The sequence below is a fragment of the Lutjanus erythropterus genome, chromosome 4, assembly GCF_056507025.1.
Source record: "Lutjanus erythropterus isolate fLutEry1 chromosome 4, fLutEry1.hap2, whole genome shotgun sequence".
Lineage (NCBI taxonomy): Eukaryota > Metazoa > Chordata > Actinopteri > Lutjaniformes > Lutjanidae > Lutjanus > Lutjanus erythropterus.
Window position 1 is genome coordinate 34,813,234 of NC_139320.1, and position 13,884 is coordinate 34,827,117.

Below are 13,884 nucleotides of genomic sequence, written 5' to 3' on the forward strand. Positions count from 1 at the left end.
CTGCCACCAGTGGAAAACTTTGGTAAAAAATACTATATTGACAGAAAAGTGCACACATCTGTGTGTCTCATAAACACACACCCAATCATTCAGAGAACATTCAGCATTCATTTGAACTCTGACTAATATGAAACGGCTGAACTTTAAAATGATTTTTAAATCAAATTTATGTATTTAAATATGAGTAGTATCTTCATTCAGTATTATTCTACAGTTATTAATTTATAGTATTAAAATTAACACAGTAATGCCTTTTACAATAGCTGAATCAATGTTGTGATGAAAAATATTGATTATTATTGATTATTACTGTAATAACAGTTACAGTGCTGTGGGACTGTTGTTAAAATTGTATGGGGAAAAATACACAAATGGTTGGTTACAGAGAATGTAATACCTGTTTTTGAATATGATATTATAAGGTTTGGTGTTCTTTTGCAAAATATATTATGTTTAAAATATATTATGTATGTTTTTTCTGTTGTAGTATTTTGATTATAGGTCATTTTGTAATCCTTATTAATATTTATCCACATAAATGTAGATTTTTTTTCATGCAGCTCCTTGTTTTATAGCATTTAAAAGCAATTTGAAACTTTTCTCTCAATCTTTAAAAAAAACAACAACTGAAAAATAGAAGTGCCTTGAGACAACTTGATTAACTTGAATTATATGTTATTTAAATCCCCACTGGTGTATATTTAATTTATTTACTTGTTATTATTATAATTATTTTTCTCTGTTTAGTATTTCTGTTTTGATTTGTTTTGCTTGTTTGTTTATTTTGTTTTGGTGTTTTGATTGAGGCTGCTTGGATTTAGTGTTAAAGGTGTTTAAAATGATACTGTCTATTTGTTATTTGAAGATGCTGAGGTTGGAGCCACAGCACACTGTCATCAAAAACATTATGGTGCTTTATGTGATGTGATGAGGACAAGGAAGAAACTGTACCTCCTTCTTTTCCGCCAAAAAACAACACATAGCCTACAGTACTTGCAAATACTGGACTATAAAGTATAAAATTTGTTCAACAACTCCGAAGGTTCTTTGCTTGTTGGTCTTTTAGCATAAGTCTATGGCACTGTATATTGAATTAATTGTATCTAAGTAATTATAAGTATAGTAAGTCAGCAAGTTGTAAGTAATTTAATATAATTAGGAGGATGCAAAATACAATGTAAAACAACAGATGATGTGACTTGTTAGTCAAGCATTTATTTGTGGTAAAAATATAAATGATAAACCCACTAAAGTAATCAATAGTGTATATAGTACAGTAGCCACTGATGTATCTCTACATTAGATTCATCAGACCAGTGCCACCATCTGTATGAAACAGAGTTCATACTGTGAGTTACCATCTCAGCAGTACAAGCCCCTCATGAGGGGCAGTAAATAATTACTGAATTTATATTTTTGGGTGATCTATCCCTTTAATTTTAGAAGGTTAGACACACATTAAGTCCATTAAATGCCTGGAATGTTAATCATTTTCTTGTATTGATATTAAGTATTTTATTTTGATATTTGATGAGTATTTATTATTTATAACAACATACTTTTTGATATATCTGTGGCCATCTCTGCTCATAAATCAGTTTCTAATGCAGGAGGACCCGCTGGTCTGGGCCACACTATTGAGGAATAATATGAGCTAATGCAAGATTGTAACGCTAGGCGGCGATAAACCATTTAACTGAATTTTATGAGACGCTAAAGAAAATCAGAGAAGAGGAAACAGCCGACAGACAAAATGGCTGTGGGACAGAGCTAGCTGCTTGGTTAGTGTAAACATCCACCAACAGTGGGCTGGAGCTGGAGCGACGACAAGGTTACCCGACAGCTTTTTGACCCTACGAATGAGAGTGTATGTTGACACGAAATTCACGTAGCCAACCTCGAGTATCTTCATTAACATGACGTTAATTTAGCTAGTTACCCCGGCTAGTTAGGTTAGCTCTGTAATTAGCTCAGGTAAACACTGGTAGCTAGCTGAAGATTAGCTTGTTCATTTCGCGCTTTATGGAGTAAATAAAAAATATGACCATCTTTCAGAATATTAGAAAGTGAGTGTAACTTAAGAATAACGCTGTTTCGAGAGGAGTTTGTGTTTTAATTTCAATTAGCTGCCCTGTCAGTCCAGTGGTGTGAGAGTCAACTGCTAGCAACGAGCTAATGCTAACAAAATAGATAGGTCAAAGCTGGAGACATTCCGTTTCACCAGATACATCGCTCCCATAAAGAAGTCTGAGCAGAGCTGTCAGGGCCGTGATTGATTAAACATTCTGGACAGTGGTACGGTAAATTAGTGTGGCGTTGAGACTATTTATTTGGGTCTGATCAGCGATTTGTGGTGATAATTGGACTTAAGCTTTCAGCTACGGGTAACCACTGTAACAAGTTAATAGCACACCTTAATGGATTAATGAGCAGAGGGACCTGTCTCGTGCAGACTGGCAATACATAGATTGTATTGATATCGTGATATGAGACCAGATATCGTTTTAGATTTTGGATATCGTGTTGTGACGTAAGTGTTGCCTTATTTTCTGTTTTTAGAGGCTGCATTACTGTAAAGTGATACAAATTTCTGAACTTACCATACTGTTCTAGAGGTTCTCTTATCTTTCTCCCATATAGTCATTATATCCACATTACTACATGGCTTTGTTAAATACTTGATTCTTATCAATTACAACATTTTAAGGTCTGCTATTTCTATATAGCAGACTGTTGTTTTTAAGAACAAACTGTTACAATGGACACAGTTCTGATAGTAGACTCTAAAGGAGCAGTAAAACCATTGTTAAATTACTAAAATTATTTTAAAATTAGATATTCTGTGTCAAATATTTTTTTGGGGGGTGCAAAACCATGTAACAAGCACGATAATGTACAAAATGGAGGCTCTGCCTTTTGTTCACCATGTTGCCATGGTGAATCGTAGGTTCAAAGCTCCATTAATTATGGCTCTTTTCATTCACCGTGTATGAACTCAGAATGAACATACATAGAGTTTGTTAAACCTCCTTTCTCAAAGGGACCCCTTGTTATACTCACTGTTTTGGTTGTTAAAGTTTTCTGTCTTCTGCTTGTCCTAGCAGTCTTCTTAACTTTGGTGAAAGATGATGAGCCAGCGGCGTGGGATCCATCTGGACCAATCAGAGCTGCTCTGCAAGAAAGGATGTGGTTTTTATGGCAACACCGCTTGGCAGGGCCTGTGCTCAAAGTGCTGGCGAGAGGAAAATCAGCGAGAAAAGCAAAAACAGATTCAAGAAGACTGGGCACTTGCTGAGAGGTTTGTGTGTCTCTCTGTGTCCAGTGTAAAATTATTCCTAAAAGACAAAAATACTTGATCTCTTCTTCTATTACCTCCTCGTTTTTTTGCCTCGCTCTTGGGTCCGTGTGTCCATCTGACAGTTGAAACTGTTGTGCGATCTTTTCCCTCCCAGGCTGCAGAGAGAGGAAGAGGAAGCTTATGCAAGTAGACATCAGAAGGCCCAATCACAGTCTACCATCACCCCCTTCAGCAAGTTTGAGGAAAGAAAAACTAAGGAGAAGTCCAGCAAAGTCCATACAGTCACAAAGTTTTTTACTCCTTCCACAAAAACACCTCCAAAAAAAGGTACCTACTACCGCACATACTCGACTGTAAGAGATGCCAGTCATTTTTTAGCAAATATTTACTTTTAAACGTATTATTGCTGTATTTGAGCTGATATATAATTGCGCTATCAAGTGGAAGTGATATTTTTATTTGTTTTGCTCATTTAGGTTTGTTTTGACAAAACTTTTTCTGCCTGCATTTTTGTGGAACTGGTTCTAGTGATCTGTTTTACTAGAAAAATATACAAAAAAGACTGAGATCATCGAAACTTTTGCTCAATCATCTGATGGTTTGTTTTAGTCCACTCACTTCCGTGGGTGGTTAAAAGAGGTTATTAGACTGCAACACAAAGCTCAACTACTGCATGTGGCAGGGAATATTTGGAGAAAATGCTGTAGGTGATTGTTGCTTTGGTTAAAGTAACACTCAGTGTCTTCCTCCAGATGCTGCTCCTTTTGACGCACAGTCCAGCCCAAGCCCCAGCTCCTCTTCAAGCCGACAACCCTCTGTGGACAGCGACCATGCAACGCGAGAGTTCATTGATTTTCTCAAGCCTCTGAAGTCTGGCAGGGAGATCTTCAAACAGTGCCGGGCCTTCACTGAGAGTATGGTCTATAAGCGGGTGAGCTAAAGTTGATTATTCATCAAGTATAGTTTTTTTTTGTGTGTTTGTGGGTAAAATGAGCTCGTAGGAACAATTTAAGGCTTATCTCTGAATAGTTTTGCAAGTTTGGAGAATCTGTGAATAAACTACTGATGAATTTAAGTAAATTAAATTGATCTTTTGGTTTAAAATTGTGTTTTTACTCAAAGCCAGACAGCATTAATGGAAATAATGATAGTTTTCAATCCATTGATTATCAGGCATTTTTGATGTAATTGTCATTGACAAATGCCTGCAGTCACAAGGCAGATAAACAAAAAATGTCTGCAGGCTGCATTGTCACTTTTGCAGTCATGCAGACATCCTAGTCTCAATAAACATATGCACCAGTGCCTCTTCATGCTTGTTGTTTTGATAAATTTGACCAAATTGACAGACATATGTAACTGTAACTATAGTTTTAGTTAACTAGAATAACCTTGCTTTCAACCCATGTTTATCTGTTTTACTTGATTGCAACCTGTCCTGATTTATTGCTATGTCGCAGTAAGTTGAAGCAATTAAATGAAATGGGCTGAAATTGCTTCAACTCAGTGCTAAAAACATGGAACATTAATTTTTTTATATGATTATTGTCAAATGCCTTAAACATTTGTTGTGCAGCTCGAGAAACCTTTAGTGATTCCCTGTAAGATGCTGACTGTCACACATTTTTGCTTCATTTTTTGTCTCTATATATATAATGGGAATATATATTAATTCTGTTTATGCATGTAAAGTTGCTTAGTAATGCCACATTTAAACCATTAACACTACGAAACTCTAAATTATGCACAGTATTTCAATCTGTCATATTTGGATTTGATTTTGATGTCCCTCCTTGTACCATCAGTGCACTTTTTAAGATGAAATTCTGTTAAATCTAATCTGAATTTCTTGTTCAGGACATGGGAGCTGATGAACTGTCAGAGTGTGTGCAGGACTTCTACCAGAACCTCTCCGACCGCCTCCAGACCCAGTTCAAAGGTACACGTTAAGTCCTACACTCAAGATCAATCACCTAAAAATAATAAATATCAGTAACATTATACAGTGTGCGTATATATATATTAGGGGTGCAATGATTCACTCAGGCATCTGATGCATCGGACTTTAATGTGTAAGATACGTGTGCATCGGTTCAGACGACCTGTATCGGTAAAAAGCTGAACGAATTGACGTAGCACGAGCGTATCAATACATCTCATTAGGACGCACATATGTTTAATTTTTGGCATCAAGGAGCTGCCACTGTGACTTTCCTCTGTTTTCTATCCTCTTGTCTCTGCCTGCACCGCTCTCACTGGACGCCTGCTGCTGCTGCGCTCACACAAAACAAGCGCTCCCTCCTCCCTCTCCTGTGTCTTTTTTAATCAAAACAGACGGCGCTGAAAACAGCGACAGAAGTGACATTGCACCGCATTGCACCACCAAACTTTCATAACGTGCGAGTATAGAATAAGTTGTGGTTTTATAAGAAAGATGAGAAACGCTGCTGCAAATCATTTATGCAAAACGTGTCAGACAGCAGAGTACAGAGACACGAGTCTGACCCACAGAGACGTCATGTCACTGTGAGAGCAGGTAACACGGAGCATCACTGTTCCTCCACACTGATCAAAACCACGTGACTCTTCATATGAAACAGAGCAGCAGATCACCTTACTGCAAAAATACTAATATTTTTAAGTTTTAAAGTTTGTTCACAGATTCTAATGGCTACAGGATCTCATTTACACACGAGACTCATAATAAGATATTAACCTTCTCTCTGTCTCTACTGTTACTATATTTAGTACTTAGTATATTAGTACATTTGAATACTAGCACTCTTTAAATGTAGCATTAATTGAATCAAAATGTTAAGATTCACATATTGAATTGTCTTGTATTGCATCATATCGTATCGTGACAGAACTGAATCGAATCGAACCGAATCATTGGCCATTTAAAGATTTCTAAAATATATCATATCGTTGAACATGTATCGAGATACGAATCGAATTGTCTCAGTCAGTGAGATACACACCTCTAATATATATAATGTCTCTGCTCTGTGTATCGTTCTTTGTGTTTTTGTTCCTAGGTTCAACAGACCATGTGGAGAGCGTTATGGATGAAGTCGAGAAGTACATGATGACTCGGCTCTACAAGGAAGTCTTCTGTCCTGAGACCACAGATGATGAGAAGAAAGACTTGGCCATTCAGAAGAGAATCAGGTTAGTTGAGGTGGTAACACTTAGCCATCATAAATGAATGGTAAATTTTATAGTTTATTAAACTTAAGCTGCTAGTTACATTATAGCTTTACTACTTATAATTTCATTGTTTTTTGTTTGTTTTTTTAAAGATTATTTTTTGGGGCTTTCGCCTTTATTTGTATAGGGATAGCTGAAGATATGACAGGAAAGGGGGTAGAGAGAGGGGGAATGACATGCAGTAAATGGGCCACATGTGAGAATCAAACCAGTGACCGCTGCAGAGGACCAACAGCCTCAGCACATGGGGCGAACACTCTACCAACTGAGCTATGGGAGCATCCCATTCATTGTTTTTAAACAGTAAATCAATTTACCATTTATTAATGAGGGTTATTATAAGGTGTTACCCAAAGGTTGTTGTAACGTTCAAATTTGCTGTTCTAGGAGTCATTCATCCCTCTGCATTCCCTCTTAATACAACTGCATCTGAGAGTTACTTATTACTTTTGTTCCAGAGCGTTACATTGGGTCACCATTGAGATGCTGTGTGTTCCTGTAGATGAAGAGATCCCTGAGGTGTCTGACAGTGTAGTCAAAGCCATCACAGGTATGTATCATTAGGTTTTTTTTTTTCAGAAGACCATGGGAGTCAATCACCTCGTTATCTTGCCGTTTGAAATCCAGAAAGAATTTGAGATAAACAGTGTGTTATCTGTTCAAACCTTTGCATCGTTTCAGACGTGATTGAAATGGATTCGAAGCGTGTGCCTAAGGACAAGCTGGCGTGCATCACTCGTTGCAGCAAGCACATCTTCAACGCCATCAAAGTCAGCAAGAAAGAGGCTGCGTCTGCGGATGACTTTCTCCCCACACTCATCTACATTGTGCTGAAAGCGAACCCTCCGAGACTGCAGTCCAACATCCAGTATATCACCCGCTTCTGCAACCCCAGCAGACTCATGACTGGAGAGGATGGCTACTACTTCACTAATCTGGTGAGAAGATACATACAAGCTTGCTTTCATTTTTGTGGTTTATCGGTCGATGTCTCTAATGGTATGTTCGCACTGCAGGCAAAACTGGACCAGATCTGTTTATGTTTTTTGTTGTTGTTTTTTTGTTTTTTTGCTCCTATGTGACCCAGATCTGTTCTTCTTGTGACAGTGTGAACAGTTCAAGTCATAGAGAATCTGATCTTTTCTTATCTGATGTGGGCCACTTTCACATGTGGTCCTAAATAAGATACAGGCCTGGGAATGTGACCCCAGTGTGAACAGTCATGAATTGGAATTCATACCACTTTTACATCCTTATGTGCCTGAAGTGTTTTGAAAAATGTGCAGAGGCACTGACAGACAAAGTTAAAAGTAGCCCCTTGACAGCCTGAAATTTTGGATGAAATCTGTTTCTCCTTACAGAAGTAATCATCTGCTCATGAATTTAATGGCTTACATTGCACATCAACTTATAAATGAAACTAGAGGTGGGACTGATTAAATGCAATGTTAGTATCAGGCTCCATTATAGACATGAGCATTCATGTTTCTCAGTCCACAACATCAACTATAATTTATAATGTCATGATTCCTCTGTTGCTTTTGTAAATAAGTAACATTGTGCTATCGAGTGTAATTTGATAGTTTAAAAACTTTTTTTCTTCTACTTTGTATTTACATGCATTGCACATACAACAATACAGCTGGGCTGAAGAAATGTACCAGTCCCCTCACTCACTATAGTGTCACAATAAACCAACACAAAAATGACAAGTACCAACATGAAACCACCATTTTCTGAACAAACACATTGCATTCACTCACAAACAGGAACATTTGCATTTTGGAACATAAAATAGCGAACCTGAACTCTCAGAAACGCATCATGGGATAATTATGAAAATGAGGGCTGTCTCTCAGCCTGTCAGCTGCACATGTGAATGTTACAAGCCACAATCCTACAGCACCCCACAGTGGTTGAAGGACAAAGTTGTTATTGTTGTTTTGCGTATGCAGGTCAGTTCAGTACTGGATCATCAGTGAGGGTAGAAACACCTCTCAGTGTAATTCGAAACACTTCAACAGCACCACAAACTAGAACTATACATCCTCCAAAGTGATCACAGAGTTGAATCAACGCCTCAGTAGATGTCGTATGTCGGTATCAGTCTAGAAATCCATCTCATATAGAAATCTACATTAGAAGCAGCTGATCTACAAGTCAGACAGCTGTCTCAGTAGACTGTGATGAAATGTAGCCACAGGATGTGTTAACATGTCTTGCTTCACTGTACTGTTGTTCACTCCCATGCACTGTTCAAAACTCAACTTTTTTGTCCATCAGCTAGTGAATGTTCAAACTTCACCACTCAATAGATTACCTTCGTTTTTTTGTCTGGTCAGTGAAGCAAATGTACCAGCCACTTGATTATTTTACCAGTATTTGGCTCCAGTTGGCATTGAAGCTATAATGTGTAACATTTCCACAATCAAATGTCAAGCAATACCAGATCTATATTAGATCTCTTCATCTCCTCTCCCTAGTGCTGTGCGGTGGCCTTCATTGAGAAGCTGGATGGCCAGTCTCTGAACCTAAGCTCAGAGGAGTTTGAGCTCTATATGTCGGGCCAGGCATCCCCCCACTGGCCACCAGCCTCTGGAGCTTCCTCCTGCTCTCCAGGCAACGCAGCTCTCAATCAGGTCCACAAACGGCTGGACCTGCTGACGGGGCTCGGGGAAAGGCAGGAGCGGGTCATGGAGAAGGCTCGCCAGCTGGAAAGCGACCTCATCGACTGGACGGACGAAGTGGAGCAGAAGGTGCAGAGCGTTCTGGAGAGTTTTCCACCAGACACACAGAACCCCACTGCAACCGCAGCTAGTGGGACGACATCTGCGGCATCATCAGCAATTGACGCTGACAACGTGGAGAATGAGCTCCTGCCTCCACCGCTGCAGCCACAAGTGTTCGCTGGTTGATGTGAAGAGTTCTGCACTAATAAAGAAAATCCTCTAGAGGCTTTACTCCACTCTCCTCCTTTCCCCTGCTGTTAAACTTTGCTGTCCGTATGCACATACAGCAGCCATCCGTTACAGATCATTTCCACTCCAGCCATCTCTACTCCATCCATCCATGGACTAGGGGCCCTGAAACTACATTGAACTTTAACAGAAATGGTGCATTAAAGGAAGAGTTTGGCATTTTGGGAAGCACTCTTATGTGCTTTCTTGCAGAGTGTGAGATGAAAAAATCAATTTATCACAAATCTCTTCGCTGTCTGGTAGATATGAACCAGTAACAGGTTAGCGTAGCTTAGCATAAAGGCTGGAAACTGTGAAACTAACTAGCCTGGCTCTGTCCAAATCTTTCAAAACAACACATTATAGCTTGTTTGTTTATTTGTTTATCAAGTATAAAAAATACTTTGTGAGCTTTATAGATGCTAGTAGTTGAAGGCGAGCTGTGTGCAGTATTTTTTCCTGAGGATGTGAGTGTCATGACCCGCCCTGCTCTGCCTTTGATTGACTTACCCCGATGTTCTTACCAGGGAGAAAAAATTCCAATATTGATATATTGTGACACAGATATGTAATGGAGGCAGGATATTTCATAATTTAAGAAATACACTTAAATGACATCAGGGTGATGAAAGTGTAACTTTGACCTGTATTTTTAATAATTAAAAACAACTATTAAAAAACACACAAATGTCAAATAGCAAAATGTATGTATATATTAAACCTGAAATAAGAAAACAAACAAAAGAAACAAATAAACATCTGCATTTGGTTCTGTTCCTGTAAATAGGCACATATTGGACAACATACTGTATATGCCAATAACCATATAGACCGATATGGCTATATCATGCCAATAATATCAGTCGACAGATATATTGATCAGGCTCTAGTTCCTGCCCTAACCCTACCCAGTCATACTTGTCATGACTAAACCAATGAAGGACAATCAGAGTAGGGTGGGTCATGACTTTATATCTTGGATGTAAAAAATTGCCAGACGTTTCCCCTTGCCTCCAGTCTTTGTGCGAGCTAAGCTAACTGTCTTCCTTTTTTAGTTTCATATGACAGAAATCAATCTCCTCATTTCACTCTCAGCAAGAAAGAATATTTCCCGTCACAGAGGCCAAGTATTCTCTAGCATTTTGTCGTGGTTCACAAAATGTTGGCATGGCCTGACTGCTGCTTCCTCTAAGTGAGATGTGCAGGGAAACCTTCCGCAGAGTGACGTCCAGGAGGCGTCCTGACAAGATGCCCAGACCACCTCAACTTGCTCCTTTTTAATGCAAAGGGACAGACTTACTCCACTCCAAGTTCTTCCTGAACACATCTGTTGGTCACCCGCAAAGGCATCTCTGGTACCTCAGTACTTTTTCATCCTGTTGTTACAAGTGTGATTTTTAAACATTTTTCTGTCCTTAATCGCGTCTTTTCGGACAAGGTTTTTGTTACTACGTTGTGACGTCTACAGGTGTAAATTGACAGATGGAGGCTTAAATTGACATGCAGGACTTAAATGCCCAAGTAACTCCTAGTAACATGACTAACAGGGATATGTTTTTTGCAGAGGAAATTGGGAAATCTGTTAATGCGAAACTTAACTTCCCCACACTAAAATAACCCTCCAGTTCATGCTCGTGATTTGTGCCGTATTTACTGTGTATTTCCCTGTCCTGCGGAGACATATCCTGAGAGACAGACATATGCGTGTGTGGTGGTGGTGCATGTGAGAAAGACCATCTGAATGTGAGGATGTTGCATGGACATGTTCCCTTAATGTTGATGAATCATAAAGACCTCCAGTTGTGTGTGTGTGTGTATGGGTGTTGTAGTTTTGTTTTCATGCCAGGTGTCTCCTTCCAGTCATGAGCTGGATGTACAGAAGTGATTTTATTTTTCTATAGAGTGGCAGGTATCAATTCTTTTGGATGCAATAGGAGATATTAATCCTGTAATATTTACAGTAGTGAAGAACATAGCTTGAAGACATGTTACATGAAATTTAATGATTGAATTGTCAAATTTTCATGTATTTGTTTATCGTCTCAAGAGGGTGTTGTAAGCATGTCTCATCGAAAAAAGAAAACATTTATTTTCTTTCTCTGTTTTTGCTCTGTCAGAGCTGTTAAGAAGAATTAAGAGGGTAAGAAGACAAAGGTGATGTCTTTTTCCAAGTAAACATGAGACATCAAAATTGCTCCCAAGGCCAATTGCCTGTTAGTGTAGAAGAGTCAACATGACATAACCAATTTTAATTTATTCTGAAGCACTTTCCCTCTGTTTGATGTTACAGCTCTTGATTCAGAAGTACGTCTAATGAAGGAAGTAATGGCTGTGGTCACTTGAAAGGAGAATTTGTGAAAACAGTGTCGTGGGCTCTTATGTCGTGGAAGAAATGTTTGGGAAAGCTGTATGTTTGTTTTCCTTTTTGCTCACAAGCTAATATTTCCATATGTTGCTAGATTTGTTTTTATTCTTATTTGCAACATTATAGTTGGTGTGCAGTTGTCGTCCATTTTTAGTTTGAGAAAAGACTTTTAAAGCAAACTTCAACAATAGCTTGAATAATTTCATATTGCACTGTATGCAGAAGCCATTTATCAGGTATTATAAAGAAGTATAAAACATCTGTCTTTGTAACCTTATAGGTTTGTTATTGTATCACATGGGAGAAAGTAACAATACTGTCTTTTATTTAAATGTAATTTATTGGGGCAGTATTGGTTTATTTGCATCTGTGGGTGTGTGATGATTAATAAAAAATGAAAATGCATGTGCACTCGTGTGCAGTTCCTGTAACTGTGGTGTTTCACATGCCTGCAGTGATTTTGCAACTCAGGATTAAAAAAAAGAGTTGACGCTTTGAGAATATAACTGTAGAGTTCTGTATTATAGTGGAGAAATTGAAAGGGAAGTAATAAAAAATAACAAAATATAACATTTCTGGAATACCCGAGAATTGGAATTCCCCACTGACTGCTCATGTTTTTCCATTTTGGAAAAAGTCAATAGGCTTTTGCAGACTAACGTAATTTATTAAGTAATTTCAGATTTGCTGTATAGTCCAGGATAAAACCCGAAATATTTAATTGATCTACAGAGGCAAAATTCAAATGTTACAGAAGCACAGAAAGAAAAGGCAATCTTACATTGCATAAACTCATACAAAAATAATTCCTCTCAGTCACCTCAATTAACCCTGACCACCAGAAGTCTGTGGTGACGCCTGCATCCACAGAGACCCCAATTTCCACCCGCAACTTCTTACAGTTCCAAAATAGTTGGGACATTGTCTAAAATGTAAAGAAAAATGGAATGCAATGATTTGCAAATACTTTCCAACCTCTATTCGTTTGAATACAGTACAAAGACAAGATGTTTAATATTTGAACTGAACTTATTGTTTTTTTTGCAAATAACACTCATTCTGAACTTGATGCCTGATACATGTTCCAAAAATATTGGGACCGTGGCATATTTATCTCTGTTACATCTGTTACATCATCTTTTCAGTGGGAGTTTGAGTAAGAGTTTGTGAACTCAGGACACTAATTATGAAGTGCAAAATATGACAACAGAGACCCTGCACTGTCGAGCACCTGAAGTTTTATATCAAGCAAGAATGAGAAAGAATTTCACTTTCAAAACTTCAACAATGTGCCACATATTTTCAGTAGGAGACAAGTCTGGACTGCAGGCAGGCCAGTCTTTGCCAGTTCGCATGGTTGAGTCTTAACTTGCATTTGTAGATGCAGCGACAAACTGTGTTTACTGACAGCAGTTCTCCAAAGTGTTCCTCAGCCCATGTCTTAATATCTCTTATACGATCGTGTTGTCTTTTAAAACAGTGCCGCCCTACAGATCAGAGGTCACAGACAGACAATGTGGAGATTTCTCTGGATTCTCTAAATCTTGTAATGATATTATAGATTGTAGGTGGTGAAATCCCTGAGGTCATTGAAGATGTGTTGGACTATTCACCCACCCAGTTTTTCACAGAGTGGTGAACCTTAACTCCATCCATACTTGTGAATGACTGAGCCTGATGATGATGATGCCCCTTTAATAGCCATAACTTTTTTTGAAATGTGTTTCAGGCATCGAATTCAGAATGAGCATATGTTGACAAAAATATTTAAATTTATCAGCTTCAACATTAAATGTATTGTCTTTGTATTGCATATGAATGAAAGTTGTGTATTTGACATTTTGAGCGTGGGACTCAACAATCAGCTATCTTTCTGATGCATTCACAAACAGCAACTAACAAATGTGACTTATTCTATGTTTAAGGATTAATGTAATAAAAAAAAAGAAAAGAAAAGAAATACAACAGGAAAATACCAAACTATTAGAACTAACATCCTTATTATTATCCTTAAAATGAGCATTTATTTAGTCCCTTTTCCCACACTATGCATT

The 13,884-nt window shown here is 38.2% G+C and overlaps 1 protein-coding gene across 2 annotated transcripts; it reads left to right on the forward strand.

Moving 5' to 3' along the window:
- Nucleotides 1-1,731: 1,731 nt before the first annotated feature.
- rabgef1l (RAB guanine nucleotide exchange factor (GEF) 1, like) lies at nt 1,732-9,468 on the forward strand. 2 transcript variants are annotated; one of them, XM_084717782.1, is made up of 9 exons: nt 1,732-1,867; nt 3,105-3,298; nt 3,453-3,625; nt 4,051-4,229; nt 5,156-5,237; nt 6,337-6,469; nt 6,967-7,058; nt 7,190-7,446; nt 8,992-9,468. In XM_084717782.1, the coding sequence occupies exons 2-9, from the start codon at nt 3,126-3,128 to the stop codon at nt 9,421-9,423; spliced, it is 1,521 nt and encodes a 506-aa protein (XP_084573908.1). In that variant the 5' UTR covers nt 1,732-1,867; nt 3,105-3,125; the 3' UTR covers nt 9,424-9,468. The 2 variants fall into 2 exon arrangements, with proteins under 2 accessions (XP_084573908.1, XP_084573909.1); XM_084717783.1 differs by having other exon boundaries at nt 1,732-1,831.
- Nucleotides 9,469-13,884: the final 4,416 nt, after the last annotated feature.

What these genes read in the sequence shown, in the direction of transcription:
- rabgef1l (XM_084717782.1), top strand. Translation starts at nt 3,126, where the DNA reads ATGATGAGCCAGCGGCGTGGGATCCATCTGGACCAATCAGAGCTGCTC. An exon ending in AGAGTATGGTCTATAAGCGG is followed by an intron (nt 4,230 to 5,155) that starts GTGAGCTAAAGT and finishes TTTCTTGTTCAG; the next exon opens with GACATGGGAGCTGATGAACT. An exon ending in CCTCCAGACCCAGTTCAAAG is followed by an intron (nt 5,238 to 6,336) that starts GTACACGTTAAG and finishes TTTTGTTCCTAG; the next exon opens with GTTCAACAGACCATGTGGAG.